The following is a 17,146-nucleotide window of genomic DNA, read 5'->3' as shown; positions in this document are numbered from 1 at the left end:
CTGCATGATGAACATTTATCCCCCAACAGGGGAAGGAGAGCACATAATTAAACAGCGCGTGCCTCCATGGCTGGCCTAAAGAGGCTGCCTCGCATCAACACAGATGGTGCAGCAAGCACTGCGCTGTGTGAAAAACAGCCTTATATAAACTGGTGCACTGGGCTCTCTGTCACTCTAAAATTTATAGGAAAAATTTATACCTCATTTTCAAAATGTGCCTTAATTGACTCCTTGGTTTTGTGTGGCTATACTGATTACTAAGTCGCTCAGTGTCTTAGTTACGTTCCTTCAAGTGTACGCAGATTAAAGTTGGTTGGCGGGAATTCTGGTATTGTGTTTGTCCAATGTCCTAATATGTTCCATTATTTCTGGCCTTCTCACAGTGCCTTGAAATAATCTACACAGTTTTCTCACTTCTTTATAATAGGATATCACGGCCTTTCTGTTCCTGTCCTTGGCAGTACTTAAGAACAATTTTAAGATACTTTCTTTGGAGGTATCTCCATTCTACTTGTTTAATGATAAACATAGTACACAATCAGTAGCACATTGAAAGAATAGCAGTGCTATTTGCATTAAACACAAAAATTAGAATGACATACCAACCAACCAATACAAATTTAAAAAAAAAACAGTCTGAAGGCCTTCCCTGCAAACAGCCGGACTAGGACTCAAGCTTGGACTTTCTTCTTATTGCAAACAATGGCCTTAATCATTAGTTTCTGCTGAACGAATTGTTGTTCTTGCCTCTTTCTCAATAATTCATCTATACAGTGAGTGGTAGTCTTGACTCATGTTTTATTCCATAAGGGTTTTCTATTATTGTACACATTAGAAAATTGACAGAAATAATCCCCTGGCATTCCAACAGAACAAAATTAGTATAAAACAATAATATGAGGAGTAATATATATTCATACCTTTATGTCTTCTTCATACTGAGCTCTCAAAAGCTGTTCCAAGTGCTCAACATCATTGTGTTTAAAGAACTGTATTGTACTTCGAGATGCATCAAGTCCTTTCTGAATAGCGAAATTCACACATTCATCCCTGAAATTATAATGTGTAATGAGTGACATTAGTGACACATAGCTAAGTGTGCTTTTAGAAAATAGCAATCAAAATTAAACATTCAAGAAAGGTATAAGAAGTAGCTGCTCTTCTTAGATTTTGGCAAAATGAAAACAAACACACACATATACGTATGTTCATGGAAAGTCATACTTTTTCCAACAACATGCTTATTTCTTTATTTAATGTGCATATCAATAGTTTCGACATGTCACCTACAAACTGTAATTACTGGACAGCCATTCTGTCTCATAATTTTACACTTTTCTCAAGTGAGTGCTAATATTAATTCTACCATAACTTGAAACATTCATTTTTAGTGTTTATGTTAAGATATTCTTCAATGACTTGGAAGAGTTACCCAATTGAAAGTTCTTTAATTCCACCTACAAATTCATCACATTGCCTCCAAAACATTTAATATGTTCTGGCAGCTGCAATGAGTGAATCTTATATACAACGTTGAACTTGTTGCAAAAATGTGTAAAACAGAGCATGTAGTGTAGATACGTCTTGCTCTACTCTTTAAATGACCATGTAATAAATTTTAGTGAACAAGATAAAAAGTAATTCACCTTCCATTTCACCACAGTTCACAGAGTTAATTCATCGACTCAGATTTTATGTCTGAACCTTTCCTTCCTGGTATAACTAATAGTAATAGGATAGAAAGAATCATGCTTTCAGGAGTTTTATAATCAGAAACAGAACATTTAAAATGCAAATGACTGGAAAAACTTAAAACATAATGCTACTTCTTTCTAATTTATTACTTAAATATAATGAAATACAGGATATAGGAACAATGATGTATGTTGATGGAATCTGGCAATAAAAATACAATAATTAAACTAAAACAAGAGCTTTGCAGTTATAAACCAGAGTGCCTATTTTATGGGGCTGAAACGATCCTTTTAGTAATCAGGACAAATCACCTGTAATCGTAATCATCGTCATCGTCATTAAGCTTCTTGACTCTTATGGCGTCATCGAGAAGTTATTTCTCCATCCATCTTTTCAGTGGTCAATGTAGCAATCTCACACCATTGGGGTGTAGTGTAACGTGGATTTTGGGATCTTCCTTGAGCTCATTAGATGTAGATGTTTTCTCCAGTTGTTTTAATAGTTCAGAATATAATGTGTGATGGGTTCCTTCAACAAATCTTCATTCCTTTTGTGATTACATTTGGTATACTCAGCTGTCTGTCTCAAGAATTTCATTTCATAGGCTGTTAAATCTTTTTGTATCTTTAGCCTTTATTGTCCAGGTGTCCTGCTAATAAGGTCTTTCCTTCTCAAACTATCTGGTAAGTCCCCCCTGATACGGGGTTCTGGATGACTTTCCCGAACTGTACCCTTTTACCTAAACCAATCCAGTCCTTTTCCTTCACCCCTCTTCCTTCCTCTTCAACTCTTCTTCCAGAAGAAGGAGCCACTGTCTCTGAAAACTTGTAAAGTTAAATCACTGTGTGTGTGTGTGTGTGTGTGTGTGTGTGTGTGAGTGAGTGTGTGTGTGTTGGAGTTTTTATCTATCTGGTTTGGCCATTGTAGTGTCAATGGACACTACACACCAAGTAATGACCTGCTAGCCAAAATAATATTTGATAGATTTTTAAATACATTCTTGACCCTATTTAACCATAGTATTCCCATAAAGAAAACCAAAATAATGGACGGCAGCCACAAATCCAGTTCTCAAAACATGCAAAATATATGGTACACTAAACAGCTGACAGATCTAAAGAAACAAGTTTTGTTACTGTACAACATATACAATAGTATGAAGTCTGACTACGCCAAATCAGCCTATGTGGAATGCAGGAATGAATACAAAAAAGCCATCCTGCAAGCCAAAAATCCTACAATGCCAACAGCATACATAATTCCACCAATAAATGTGAAACTGCTTGGAAAGTAATTAACAGTGCTGCCACAGATAGTAAAAAAGACAAAATTAATATCCCACTTCAAACACTCAATGAGTTTTTTTATTAATTCAGTGAAAGAAATAGGAGAGTCAATTATCTAACCAGACATTAGTCCATCAGAGTTACTCTCCCAAAATTGTGGTAGACAATCACTAAATACAAGCATGCTAACCTTCTCTGAAGTATCGCCTAAATTTGTACAAGGGGTCATAAAACAACTGAAATCATCTGATAGCTTAGATATATATGGCATATCATGCAACCTGCTAAAAAAATGTGTGTGATTGCATTCTGTACCCTTTAACCCATTGCATAAACAAGTGCTTACACTAGGGATGTTTTCCTGATGAGTTAAAACTGTCTAGGATCGTCCCAGTATACAAAAGGGAGATAAAGACTCTCCATCTAGTTATACGCCTATTTCAATAGTACCTGCGTCCTCCAAGGTAATAGAATGCATCATGTACCAACAATTATCATCTCACTTTGAGTATCTAGGAATAATTAATGCTACACAATACGGGTTTAGGAAGAATCTGTCGATCATTGATGCAATCGACACGGTAGTCAGTTACATTCTCAAAGTTTTTGAGAACAAAGGCTTTGCTCAGGTCTCATTCTGTGACCTAAGCAAGGCCTTCGAGTGTGTTGAGCACACGCCACTACTAGAGAAACTAGAATTCTACGGTATCAAAGGAAACAGTCTCAGACTATTAAAAGCTTATCTCAACAACTGTAAACAGGTAGTTTGTGCTGGTAAGGAAATGTCAAACATAGAAAATGTTAAAGTAGGTGTGCCTCAGGGATTTGTACTGGGCCCCTTCCTGTTTCTGATAATGATCAATGACCTCCCCTCGTTTATTAGATCCACCACTGTATTGTATGCAGATGATACGACTTTTCTTCATAGCAGTAACAATCTTAAGGGGCTCGGGAACGCCCTATACTTGCAATGTTAAAATAACGCTTATAAATTACATCTTTCCTCACAAAGTATTTGAGGTAGGAAGTTGAACTTTTTACAGATTATTTATTGGAATATGGGCTACAACTTAACACAGGGATTTCACAAAATTTTAGTTCAGTTATTAAAGATGATTTTTTTTCAATTGTAATGAAAATTCACAACATTTTGTTGCAATTTTTTATTTATATATTCAAAAATATACAGTTTTTTGGAAAAAGGCTGTGTTAAATTATGCAGAAGGTACTGTGTAACATTTACTGAAAGTTTGAAACAAATATGTTTGGACGATCCTTAGAAAACATGTAATTAGTATGAGAAAATAAAAGTTTTGGGAATCGAGCGACAAAGATTGGATTAACTTTTTAGTGCATTCCAGGTCCATAGGATGGATTATCTTCATCCTCTGCAAACTACTCCTCCAGCTTCCTCTTGTTCCTCCTCCTGTTTACTCTTGCTTGTATTTCTAGACTCTTTACAGCCCTGTCTGCAGCCCGAAGGCGTTCCTTGTCTAAAGCAAGCATCGCTCGTTGTTATGTTCGTAGATTTTGCTACCATTTTCTTCAGTTGCAGTTACTGCAACACTGTTCCAAAAGGTGATCATGTATGAACACTTATCACGTTTCAGTTGTATTTCATTAGCAAGTCCTAGTGCTTTATTATGGAGAGTTCCAGACCAACTTCACTACAATGAATACATTTTACACAGTTTGAAAAAATTCCTTTGAGAACCGACATATCAAATATTTCATTCACATCTGATTCGCCCATAAAACATTCATAGTTTGCACTCATTGAACCATGCTTCTTCTGTGAAGTATTTCCTTTCCCACTTTGACTGCTATGGGCAGGTGTACTTGAGAGGTTAGGTTCACTCACTTGGTTATCGTCTTTATTGTTTACAGTAATAACACATACCTTTGGCTTTCCAACATTTCTTCTTTTCTTAAAAGCCTTCAGAGGATTTCTAATAACTTTACTTTTACTCATTATTATACTTCAACAAAACAGAGACTCAAGAAACAGAATTAAATACGAATATTTTCGAGATAACGACAGAGTAAATAAACATGAAACAATCGACAATCACACCAGCGATGTATATTGAACCATCACAGGTTAGCCACAACACATACTTTATCTCACATCACTAAAATGTACCTGATGAACACGGACGTTAATAACACCACCATTTGACAGCAGTTTAACAGCGCCACAGTGGGTCACGCCCATGTAGAACACATTCCAAAAAAATTTTAAAATAGTTGTAGTCTTCGGAATTGAATAAATTATATATCTATTAAAAGGTAATAGTCTGCAGATTCAGAAAACGCAAAAAAGTAAAAATTGAACTTTTCATCATTTTGAGCCTTTCCGGAGCCCCTTAATGATCTTAAAACCTGTGCTGAAAATACACTCACTCACGTAGCAAATTGGTTCAGAGCAAACGGTTTCCTGCTAAATGAAAATAAAACTCAGCAGATAATCTTCACTCTAAGAGACAAGCCACTATCTGATGACACTAGTTCTGTTAAATTCCTGGGAGTTTATTTAAACGAAAAGTTATCCTGGGGCCAACATGTAAACTATATTAGTAGTAAGCTATCTAGAGTAATTTATTTATTAAGACAACTCAGAAATTGTGTACCTGAAACATACATAAGATCATCTTATTTTGCATTTTGCCAAAGTATAATATCCGATGGCATTATCTTGTGGGGTAACTGTAGTCATATACATGACATCCTATTATTGCACAAGAAAGCCATTAGGATAATTACAAATTCTTCACATAAGGCTCACTGCAAACCCTTATTTACTAAACAAAAAATTATGACAGTAATAAACCTCTATATATACAATGTCTTAATCTTTACGAAGAAGAACCTACAAGATGTGAAACGTAGAGAAAATGTACATTGTTACAACACAAGAAGCATCAAACACATATACACACCTTACCACAGATTATCAAAATCAATAAATAGCTATGAAGTCACAGAGCACAAACTATTTAATAAGCTGCCACATGCTATACAGGATATTCCTGAACATACATTCAAAGAAAGGCTGCATGAATGGTTTGTTCCCCACCCGTTCTATGATATCATTGAATTCTTCAACTGTAAAATGCAGTAATCAAACAGATGACCCACTGTACATTTATTGTAATGTAAGCTAAAATATTTCAGTAATCAATACCTTATCACACTGTATTATAAATTGTATCTTCATTTGATGTTGTCAATTGCTGTAATGGCCTAAAGACAATAAAATCTTTATTATATTGTTATTATTATTATTATTATTATTATCCAATTACAAGGTCTTATATAAAGGTGTGTTTTGTGGCATTCCAGGACTATGGAAGGTTTAATCACATTATTAATGACTCCCATTCTTTTCGTATGCCTGGTTTTTCTCAAACAGACCTTACTTCATATTGGGTATTTTCCGCAGAAGCCCATAGTTTTCGTTTTTTAGGTTTTGATGTCTATGCTGTATTGCTTGGAAATAAATCTGTTAATAGTGTACAGAACACTGCAGGCCGCCATCTAAAGATCCTACAAGAGCTAAATCAGCTGCAGAAAGTAGTAAGAGATCTAGCTTTGTTTTTCTGTTGATTTGAATGAAGCCGTGTGGCATTTGTCTTTACTCTTGGATGATTTTATGCATATAAATAATAAAAAAAAGTGTAGTGAAAGGCCACATCGCTGTCATTCTCCTGCATATAGTCTGCACCACTCTGATAATTTGTCTTCTTACTTGACACAGATTATATCTGTTCAGTAAATTTTGTATATACTATCAATAAGTTGCTGGGGAACATGATCATCTACCAGAAACTGAAATACATTTTTTTTTTCTATTGTCTTTATCAAAACTTTTGTGAAGTCAATGAAGGCAATGTGTGTTTCTACATTGAACTCTCCATGTTTTTCTATAAGCATTTTCAATTAAAAATAGGCATCACAGCATGACCTTCCTTTTCAAAAACCAATTTCCTCCTCACCCATGATGGTTTCATATTGTCTGTATAATTATTTTTCATGATGTTGGAAAAAATATTATATTTCAAGTTCAATAAGCTTATTCCTCAGAAGTTATCACAATTTTTCAGGTCTCCTTTTTTGAACATGGGAATAAAAATTGATTTAGGCAAGCTGTCAGGTATACATCTCCTGACCAAATCATACTGAATAAGTAATACACACGCTAAGTGCAAATAAGAAAACTGAGAAATATGCCAACATTTATTTGAATATGAAAAAAACATAGGATAAAATTTTATGGGAACATAAACAGAATGGAAACAACGAGATTAACTAAACAGGATGCTGAATTCTATGAAAGTCACAGTAGAGCTGAACGTTCAGGAAAAAAAAGTGGATCTGTGCAGTAAAAGAAGATGTGAAAGAATCAGATGTAACTCAAAATGGCACACCAAGCAAAAGAAATCTTAGTAGAAAAATCATGACTAGACACCTAGCCTGGTAGAAAAACCAAAGTAGACTGAAACTTCTTGGTCTGATAATAAAAAAAGAAGCCATTCTTAGAGAATATAAGTAACATGAGCACAAAAAAGGACTAAAACAAAACTTTGAAATGTCCTTTGATGTACACTGTGTGGTCCAGTATGGCCAATGTGTGTTTACTGAAACTTCAATTTGTATTAATGATTTTGTATGGTTTAATGTTATATAACTATGATAATGGCAAGACCTCGATGGAATTTAAAAATGATGGAAGAACTATAAAAGATAATAGGAATTTTGTAATTTCATGTGTTGTATTAGTCCGATTTGTGCAATTTTGTTTTTGTTGTATCTGTAATCCTGCATGAAATGTATTTGCAAAGTATTAGTTGTATTGGACATTTAGGATATTTCAGCTGTCAAAATGTTATATGTGCTTTGGTAGTATCAGAAATTAAGTTATCAGCTTCCATATATGCCAGACATAGCCCCATGCAATTTTTTCTGTTCCTAAAAACCCCAAGAAAACCTTGAAGGTCTGTTATTTTAAAAGCATAGACAAAATTAAAAGCACACTGCTGAAAGAGCTAAAAGCTATCTCAAAGACTGAGCTCCAGTAGGTTCAGAGACTGGACGAAGCAATAGCATAAATGTATAATATCTACTGGAGACTATATTGACAGGTAACGTTGACGTGATATGCATCAAACTAGACACCGGACTGAAGACCACAACAATGGTGAAGACAACAACAACTATGACAACAACTATCACCAACAACACTGATGTAGATGACTACATAAAATTCTTCCCAAAAAACAAAATTTCCTTTTATTTTCTGAACACACCCTATATATGAGGCACTGATCTGTTGACAGACACATAAACAAGACTGAGAATGTTGATGTATTGGTGTCCTAATTGTACTAACACTGCTCAACTGGGCCTGAAAGGTTAGTAACACTTCAGTCTTGTTTATGTGCCTAATAACTACTCAACCACTCAATGTTCAACTATGAGCTCTGTTTTCTTCTTCTTTCTTCCTTTAAGAATAAAAAAATTATTTTTGATTTTCGAAAAAAAAAAAATTATTCATTTACAGCAAAGTTACCCCACTCAAATAGCGCTTTTTACAGTCTCAATGTTCCAGTTATGTGGTGAGTTGTCACCTTCACTCATTCAACGTATGTGCAACGACTATGTTTCAAAGTAATTGCAACTACTGGTTATAGCGCCTCTGGATTACCACAGTGTGTTCTGTTGTGTGAACACATGAAAGTGAAATTATTTGCAGGAAGTAAATTTTATGGCTACCCCTCGTAAGTCAACTGTAGAGCATGCCAGAAAAAGGTATTTCCCCTATATGCACCAACTATACATGTTGGCAAACTTGTCAACATTTGCCAAATAATGCAGGCACTACCCAAAAGTGTCGAAAGCATAAAATAGTTCTGGCCAATCTATCTAAACACATTACAATCTCTTCATACAACTCACACAAAAATTATATCACCACGTTTGGAATAAGCAGGTATTGCACTCGCAGCAGTTGAAAATCCATACGAATACACAACAGCATCTTCCATTAGCATATAATCGGCTAATTTCTGCTCAAGCTCCAAGTGAACATCTGGAAGAAAGTTAGAAAAAAACCATTACCACAGTTAGAAAGTGACAATGAATTTTTAATTTTACCATATAACTATATGCTGCAATTGTTTGTGATCAGGTTGTCTGCCCACATACATGCAACGTAAGTTGAATTCACTTGTTATGGCACACGGTGCTATAAGCTGGTGATGTCCTGGGTAATGTAATAAATTAATCTTTGATAGTGCTTAGTGAACACATTCCTTCAATATATTTTTGTTTCTGACAGAAGAATTAAACTGTAAGTGATGTAATGAACTGTATAGCACACTTTAAAAACAAAGATACAAAACATGGAAATTGATTTTCTGACTTCTGAGATATCACAACTGACTAAGACAGTGACGGTGATAGCTCCACTTGCGGTGGCCTGGATGCCAATTGTTATACCAAACACGTCACATAGTGCTGATGATGCTGCAGGAAATGCATATCCAACCAAGTGGTTGGATTGGCAGTTCATACCTCGCCACTGAAGCCTATACTACACTGATACAACTGTTAACTCACTTTCTGGATTTTGAATTGATTATGAAACACTGTGTGTGGTGTTGCTGAAGATGATTACGGCTTTTATTTTCATCTGCACCAATTAGAGCACACATTACTTGCATTCTTAACATTTGCTCTGTATTATGTTTTCAGCCATAGAAAGAACAGACACCACACATTCATATAACTGATTCACCCAGATGGGCAATGAACCCACAACCTTCAGTGCATATGCACATTGACATTTGGCCTCCAGTGGGAATCTAAAATTAGTGACCATGGAAGACTTGAACGGGGATTGCAGGTAGATGGTGCTCAATAGGAATGCTTGCTGGCCAGAGTGTGCCAAGACAGTCCACAAATCTGTGATACACATTGTGTCCTGGTGGCGCAATTGTTAACGTAACTGCCTACTAAGCAGGAGATCCTGGGTTTGAGTCCCAGTCCAGCACACATTTTCACTTGCCGCTGCTGATTCCGCTTAAAGTCCCGATGCAGCTGGTATCATTCATTCCTTCCCTTTCTTCCATATCATACTGCATCTCCAGCAGCAATCTGGGCAGCAGTTCGCACTACAGTGACACAGCAAACTGTTACGCATCGTTTACTTCAAGGCCCTGTGGCATGCATTCCACTGAGCCTAAACCACTACCATTTGTGACTTCAGTGGTGTCAAGCAAGAGCTCATTGGAGGGCAGGGTGGAGGTCTGTTGTGTTTTCTGAAGTAAGCTGGTTCTGTCTCAGTGCCAGTGATTTTTTTGTGTTGTTTAGAATGAGGTCAGTTGAGGGCTTGCAACTAAACTGTCTACTTGCTAGACAAACTGGACTAACACCTGGAGTTATGGTCTGGGGAGCAATTTCATGTGACAGCAGAAGCACTCTTGTGGTTATCCAAAGCACCTTGACTGCAAATTTGTATGTCAATTTGGTGATTTGACCTGTTGTGCTGCCATTCATGAACAGCATTCCAGGAAGTTTTTCTAATGGGACAACATTCGCCCACATACTACTGCTGTAAATCAACATGCTCCACAGAGTATCAACACGTTACCTTGGCCTACTCAAACATCAGATCTGTCTTCAATGTAACACATATGGGACATCACTGGACAACCACTTCAGTGTCATCCACAAACAGCTTTAACCGTCCCTGTCTTGTCCAACCAAGTGCAACAGGCATGGAACTCCATCGTACAAACCGACATATGGAATCTGTACAACACAATGCCTGTACAGCTGTTTGCTTGCATTCAACATTCTGGTGGTTAAACTGGTTATTAATGTACCAGCATTTCACATTTGCAATGCTTTATTTTGCACTTACATTAACCTGTGATCTTGCAATGTTAATCACTTAAATATGTTACCTCAACAAATGTATTCCCGAAATTTTATTACTCAGCATTAATTATTTTTTGCTGTTGCTATTTTTTTTCTGTCAGTGTATTTGCATGGCAATAGTCTCTGTATCTATTCAGGAGTATCTCCTCAACAACTTATAACAGTTATTTAACAAACCTAGAGTTACTAGGTGGGTTCAAATATAAAATAGGTAAGTATAGATATTTCCACCCGAGTGTTCAGTACCTCAACCATATGTTGAACAAATATGGTCTCACACATACATCAACCCACATTGAAACAACTACACCTAAATGTTTTAAGGAGTTCCAGTTGTTAGTTCCTGGGTAAGGTAAATTAATACATCAAATGCTACACTGATTTCACCCCCCCCCCCCCCCCCACCCAACAGCTTAAAAGAAAGGGAATCAAATTTCAGTAAACCATTACTTTTCAGAAAGTGTTGATTTGAAGTCTGCTTTCTGCCTGCCCAAGTTTACACCATGAAAGTATTTAGTCCTGGTAACAGATACACTGCAATAATGTCAAGTAAATTCACCAACATGGGGCTCCAATTGAATAGTATATAAAACATTAACAGCTGCACAGTGAATTACAGCCAAATACAAAAAGGTACTGGCTGTTATTTCTAGTATCAAAAGCTTCTGCATCTCACATGCAACAAAATTCCACCTGATCACAGACCACAAATAACTAATTTCACTTTTTTTACCCTGAGCAAACCCACTTGATAAGATGGTGCAATGATTACTGTAATTGGCATAGTTTTTTTAGCAACTACCATTACGAAATGTCACTGCTGACCCAAGCCCACAGCTCACCACACCAAAGCCCTGTTGCATTTATTTGTGGTTTCAGATAATAATTTCAAAAAGCAAGAGTCACTTTGTCTCCATCTTCACAAAAGCATTAGGAACATGGAGGACAAATTAACTGTGAAGACCTAGCAGGTGGGTAGACTCACAGATCTGGACCTCAAACTCAGCGAAGTAAAACATTAGGCATGTTTCAGTTGGTCAGACCATCTACCCAAAGCTATGAAACTGATACTACAGACCTATTTTTTATGCGTCACTGATATATCCATCCACAAACACCTGCTGGTCACAGAGGAGTCCGAGTGCCAGGTGATAATCCTGACTATGTTTCAACCTAAAACCCTCAAGCTACTACACAAGGCACACTGGGGGATATTGAGGTACAGGCATTGATAAGGTGTCATCTCACCTTCAGAAGCCTGTTAAAGGGGACTACATGGTTACTTGTGGTGGATGCTTTCTTTAACTTTCTTTGTTGTTCAGATGTCATTAGCAGCTACAATCTAGGTACTAGTGACAGTTTTAACTATAGAGGGAGCACCACATGCATTTATATCTGACAATGGCCTACAGTTCACACTGGCTGAGTTCTGTTCCTTTTCGAAAGAGACAGCTTAACACACATGACCACAACCTCTTTTCACTTTGCATGAAACTTTGAAGTAGAGCAGTTAGTCAGGATTTTCATGTTTTAAAAGAACAAAATGGTGATGGGCCCAAACCAGTGAGCACAGCCCACAAGGCCACACATGTGCTAACGTACGGTCTGCACTCGCAGATACACTGGAGTAGACTCAAAGGGTCATCACTGGTCATAGGGGTTTCAACTGTTTGAAGTAGTTGCCGAACAAGAGAAAGTAGTGCAACACAAACTGGGTGCAGCCACAAAAACTACATGACTCACACTGCCTGGCATGACCTTGCCATCACAAGTCCTGTCCACCAGGCTACCACATTCTACTCACCAAAGCTACTCATCTCAACCCTTGGTGAAGCATGAGAACAGTCTCTGCTCCTAGAATGGCTAAAACTAGTGGAAGCCTATAGAGGCTGAACTACTGCTCCCAGGTGTGGCACTCCCTTCCCTGCTGACAGAAAAGGTCTCACTTGTGATCAAGCTGTTTGCAGGAATGTCCACCTGTCCTGTTCCCTATGGGCCAGTTAAACTGGGGAGGGATCTAATATGTGGCACCCACGAATGTGGATCCTGATTCAGCAGGGATGTCCAGGCCAGCTTCTTGACTGAGTATCTGATATGTCTTGTCACTATGAAGAGGATTTTGTTGGCCGGTGCAATAATGCAGTAGGGTCCTCCAATCTACTGTCCAGCCTTACAATCAACATTAGTCTTTCAAGACGATAACGCGTGAGCAGACTGTGACCACCCTCATGAACACTTTCATTTGGCAGGTGTAAATCAAGCTACTGACATGAACTCGACTGAGCGTTCTTGAGTATAGTTGAAACTTACAGAACGTTGCAAGACTTCTCTTCACATGCTCGGTTACCTCAGGAGGATGCCCATCACAAAGTGGATAGGCATAGGCTTTAGCAACAACACTTTGACCTAGTTAGGGGCTATATGCTACAGCAGATGCATGTATGGAAATAATATCTGCTGCAAGAGAACATGATAATGTTCAGTAACATGTTGCTCCAGCCTGTGGATTGTAACATGCATCTTCTGTAGCGTACACTCCCTAACTAGGTCAAAGTGTTGTTGCTAAAGCCTATGCTTATCCACTTTTTGATGGGCATCCTCCTTAGGTCACCGAGCATGTGAAGAGAACTCTTGCAATGTTCTGCAAGTTTCAACCATACTCAAGAATGCTCAGTCGAGTTCATGTCAGTAGCTTGATTTACACCTGCCGAACGAAAGTGTTCATGAGGTGGTCACAGTCTGCTCATGCTTTATCGTCTTGAAAGACTAATGTTGGTTGTAAGGCTGAACAGTAGATTGGAGAACCCTGCTGCATTACTGCACCAACCAACAAAACCCTCTTCGTAGTGACAAGACATATCAGATACTCAGTCAAGATGCTGGGCTGAACATCCCTGCTGAACCCATGTAAGTGCATGTAAGAGATGTGCATTGGTACCCCTCCACCTCCACCCACTTACATGAGAATCATCAAACATCAGAGAATTCGTCTATTTGCTGGTGAAGAGAACCAAATGCTGTTGCCCTAAATTCTATTGCAGGTGTTCCCTTGCAAACCACCATAGTGCACAAAAGTGTTGGAAGCTTTGCACTGTTGTTTGCAATAGATCCCTAAAGGCTGATCTGACACTGTGGAAATGGTTGTATACCACCTAACATTACACAGCCCTCCCAATTGCCTCCCAAGAGGCAGCACATGGTTTTGTATCATTCTCATCTGGGGTATCTTCAATCCATTACGTAGTGGGCTCGTGTTTTTGACTGTAGGCAATCATTATGAAGCAGGTCTTTGTCGTTTTGTAACTCAAATAGCAGCTGAATGTTCAAATGGTGTCGTCATGGTACATGATACCTTTGTAGCCAACTTCCACTGTTGATAACACTTCTTGTTATTAAATAAAATGTACACATGGCCTATGCTTAAAACAACCCTTAAAGGCATGTTGGAAGATTGAAAAGTGCACACACGCCGAACTGTCCCATTTGTGGTTGGAGAGGTAGTGTGCTCTACTGAGAATGTAGATTTACTTTTACCTCTGTTAAACAGGCAGTTGGACGTAGTGATTTTCTGTGGTCAAAAGAATACTGAGAAAGTAGTTTCCAATAAGAAAAATACAAATGATGAGAGTCATGGGGGGGGGGGGGGGGGGGCACGCTAAAATGCTTTTTGGACAGTTCATATTGGCAGGTTAAATTAACCAACCAAGTGCAGCATCTTAGGAAAACAAAGATTATGCAGACAAGGATAAAGGGGGGTGCTTATTCAGTTTTTTTTGAATGCAACTGGCTACCTCAGCAGTCGAAGTGCACCATGCCCTGTGCTGTTGACTGCTACAGCAGTTCAGTGGCAATCTGTAATTAGTAAGTTGAAATGCTGTTGAATTTTTCAGACATATGGTTGTTTATCTTTTAGCTGTGGTATAATAAGAGGTCCATTTGATTACTGTGCTGCTGGAGGATTCTCGAAAAACTTTAATCATTTGCTCCAAAACCCATAAAAATGGCATTTCAGTGTACTGTATACAAATTCATTGTTTGGTGCAAATATAATAGGTGATATTTCATAATACATTCAGTGTTTAGTAGACTTTTATGTTGTTGTGCTTTGTTGTGAGACTAAATGGTGTTAAATACTGCAGCATGGAGAGTAAATATTGTGAATGGATACTCCTAAGTCTTCAAGAGCCTATGTGCAGCCCAGAACAACAAAAAAGCCAAGGAATTTTGAGAGACGAGTCCTGAAGTACATCCAATGAGTTCACAATACAGCAGTCAAAGGGTTAATGAAGGACTTAGGCAAACAACAAACAATTTTATGAGGTAGTATGAAGTATGCACAAGAAAAGAAAAAATGTAAAATCAAACACAGCAATTATTAATGATAAGATGAGAGTGTAAAAAAAAAAAAAAAAAAGAAAGATATTAGGAACATTACAACATATGCCGAATTAAACAATGTCTTCAAGAGGATGTTGGAAAATACAATGAAAATTTGATAATAGAAATAACTGAAAAACCATGAAAATACAAAGAAACAGAACAGAAATTCTTGTTGTGCAGACATGGTGTTTAATTAGCTAAGATGGCAGATGGCACAAGAAACATCAACAAAAAGGACATTGTACAAGCAGTCCCAGGTTTCACTGAAAGAGATAAATCAGAAACACATACAGCAAGTGATGAAAATTATGAGAAACTAATGCCAGATGGAGTGTACAAAGCCATGTGGGGTATGAAGAAAAGAAAGGCAATTGGGAGATGGTGTTTTAATAGAAACAGTTAAAGTTGCAGGCAAGAAAATACAGAAAGAAAAGATAATATTGTTTATAGATTTCCAGAGGACAGCAATACCTATTAACTAAAATAAAGCTGTTAAATTTGTTTTTTGGATGGAATCTGCCTTGACCAAAGATTTTTTTTTTTTTTATTCCGAGTTGCAGATAGATTCATCTCCCGCTATATGGTGAGCTACAACTGTCATTTCCATCATATTGTGACATTCCATCCTGGATTTTCAAACTGTTCAATTTCATTTCTTCTTGTGTACAGTATGTTTAGCCGATGTTACAGCTTCATCAGTGGATTTTCTCCTCCTTTCTTATTATCACACACTGATGCTGTAATTTCAGCTAAACATGTATGGGGTAAAAAGTAAGAAAAAGAAAAATGTGTTTACTCAAGGCTGATCCCATCCAAAAACAAATTTATTTGTTACCAAACACAGACATGAGAATAAGTTTCAACTTCAAGAAGAATAATGTTACATAGTTGTTCTACAGATCAAATTCATGATAAACATTTTGATGTAGAATATGTCAAGAGAAGAAACTTAGAACACTTCTAGACATCTAAGTAAAAAATAATATTTACATGGACACATGCTATCTCTATGCAACAATCCCTCTGAGTTACAGAAGCAGCTGCTAAAAAGGCAGCTCCTTATCTACATTTTTAAACATTTCTGCTAGCTGCCTGACGTTTCATTTCCAAGGATAGATTGCCAGAGATTTATAGCCACATATTTTACCCACCATTTCTGTGCAAAAGTTAGATTCATTAAAGGGTAACAAGATCGTTTTTTCCTTCTGGTGTTGCACTTGTGTGTATCTCTTACTCTCGAACATAGATGGATTATTGATAACAAATTTCAATAAATGAATAAATGTACTCTGAGTCTGTGGTTAATATTTTCAGTTGTTTAAAGAGATACCAGCAAAATGTTTGTGTGTGAACACCATACATAACTCTTATTACTTTCTTTTGTGCAGTGAATATTTTTTGTCTAACTGAGGAGTTAACCCAGCATATTATCCCACACTACATCAATATATGAAGATATGCAAAAAATGTTAACTAAATGCTTTCTCTATCCACAAGTTGACCATAATTATTACGGCAAAAGAAATTAAACCAAAATGTTTTAGCAGGTCTACTACGTGGTGTTTCTATTTTAATTTATCATCACAAAGCACACTTCATAACTTACAATTTTCTACCTAGTTTATTGTTTCTCACTGATATACCACAGTAATAGGAGGTGGAATATTTTTTGCAGTACAATACTGAATAATTTGTGTTTTATCAAAGTTTAAAGCTAGCCCATTTGTGCAAAATCATTTACTAACTTTAAAAAAACACATCATTTAACATTTTCCTTGTTACCTGGTTCTTTGCTTGGCTTTACAACAATGCTTGTATTACCTGCAAATAGGGCTAATTCTGTC

At 37.1% G+C, this 17,146-nt stretch overlaps 1 protein-coding gene across 1 annotated transcript in view; it reads right to left on the bottom strand.

Moving 5' to 3' along the window:
- The window catches only part of LOC124795642 (serine palmitoyltransferase 1-like), a 58,259-nt gene that overhangs the window by 37,300 nt on the left and 3,813 nt on the right, over window positions 1-17,146 (bottom strand). Inside the window, exons 2-3 of the mRNA XM_047259715.1 lie at window positions 8,937-9,069; window positions 921-1,050 (exon numbers count right to left, since the gene is read on the bottom strand). Coding sequence (XP_047115671.1) covers window positions 921-1,050; window positions 8,937-9,069 — 263 coding nt within the window. The remainder of the gene's footprint in view (window positions 1-920; window positions 1,051-8,936; window positions 9,070-17,146) is intronic.

Source organism: Schistocerca piceifrons, chromosome 4 (genome assembly GCF_021461385.2).
Source record: "Schistocerca piceifrons isolate TAMUIC-IGC-003096 chromosome 4, iqSchPice1.1, whole genome shotgun sequence".
Classification (NCBI taxonomy): domain Eukaryota; kingdom Metazoa; phylum Arthropoda; class Insecta; order Orthoptera; family Acrididae; genus Schistocerca; species Schistocerca piceifrons.
This window is presented reverse-complemented; position numbering and strand designations above follow the sequence as displayed.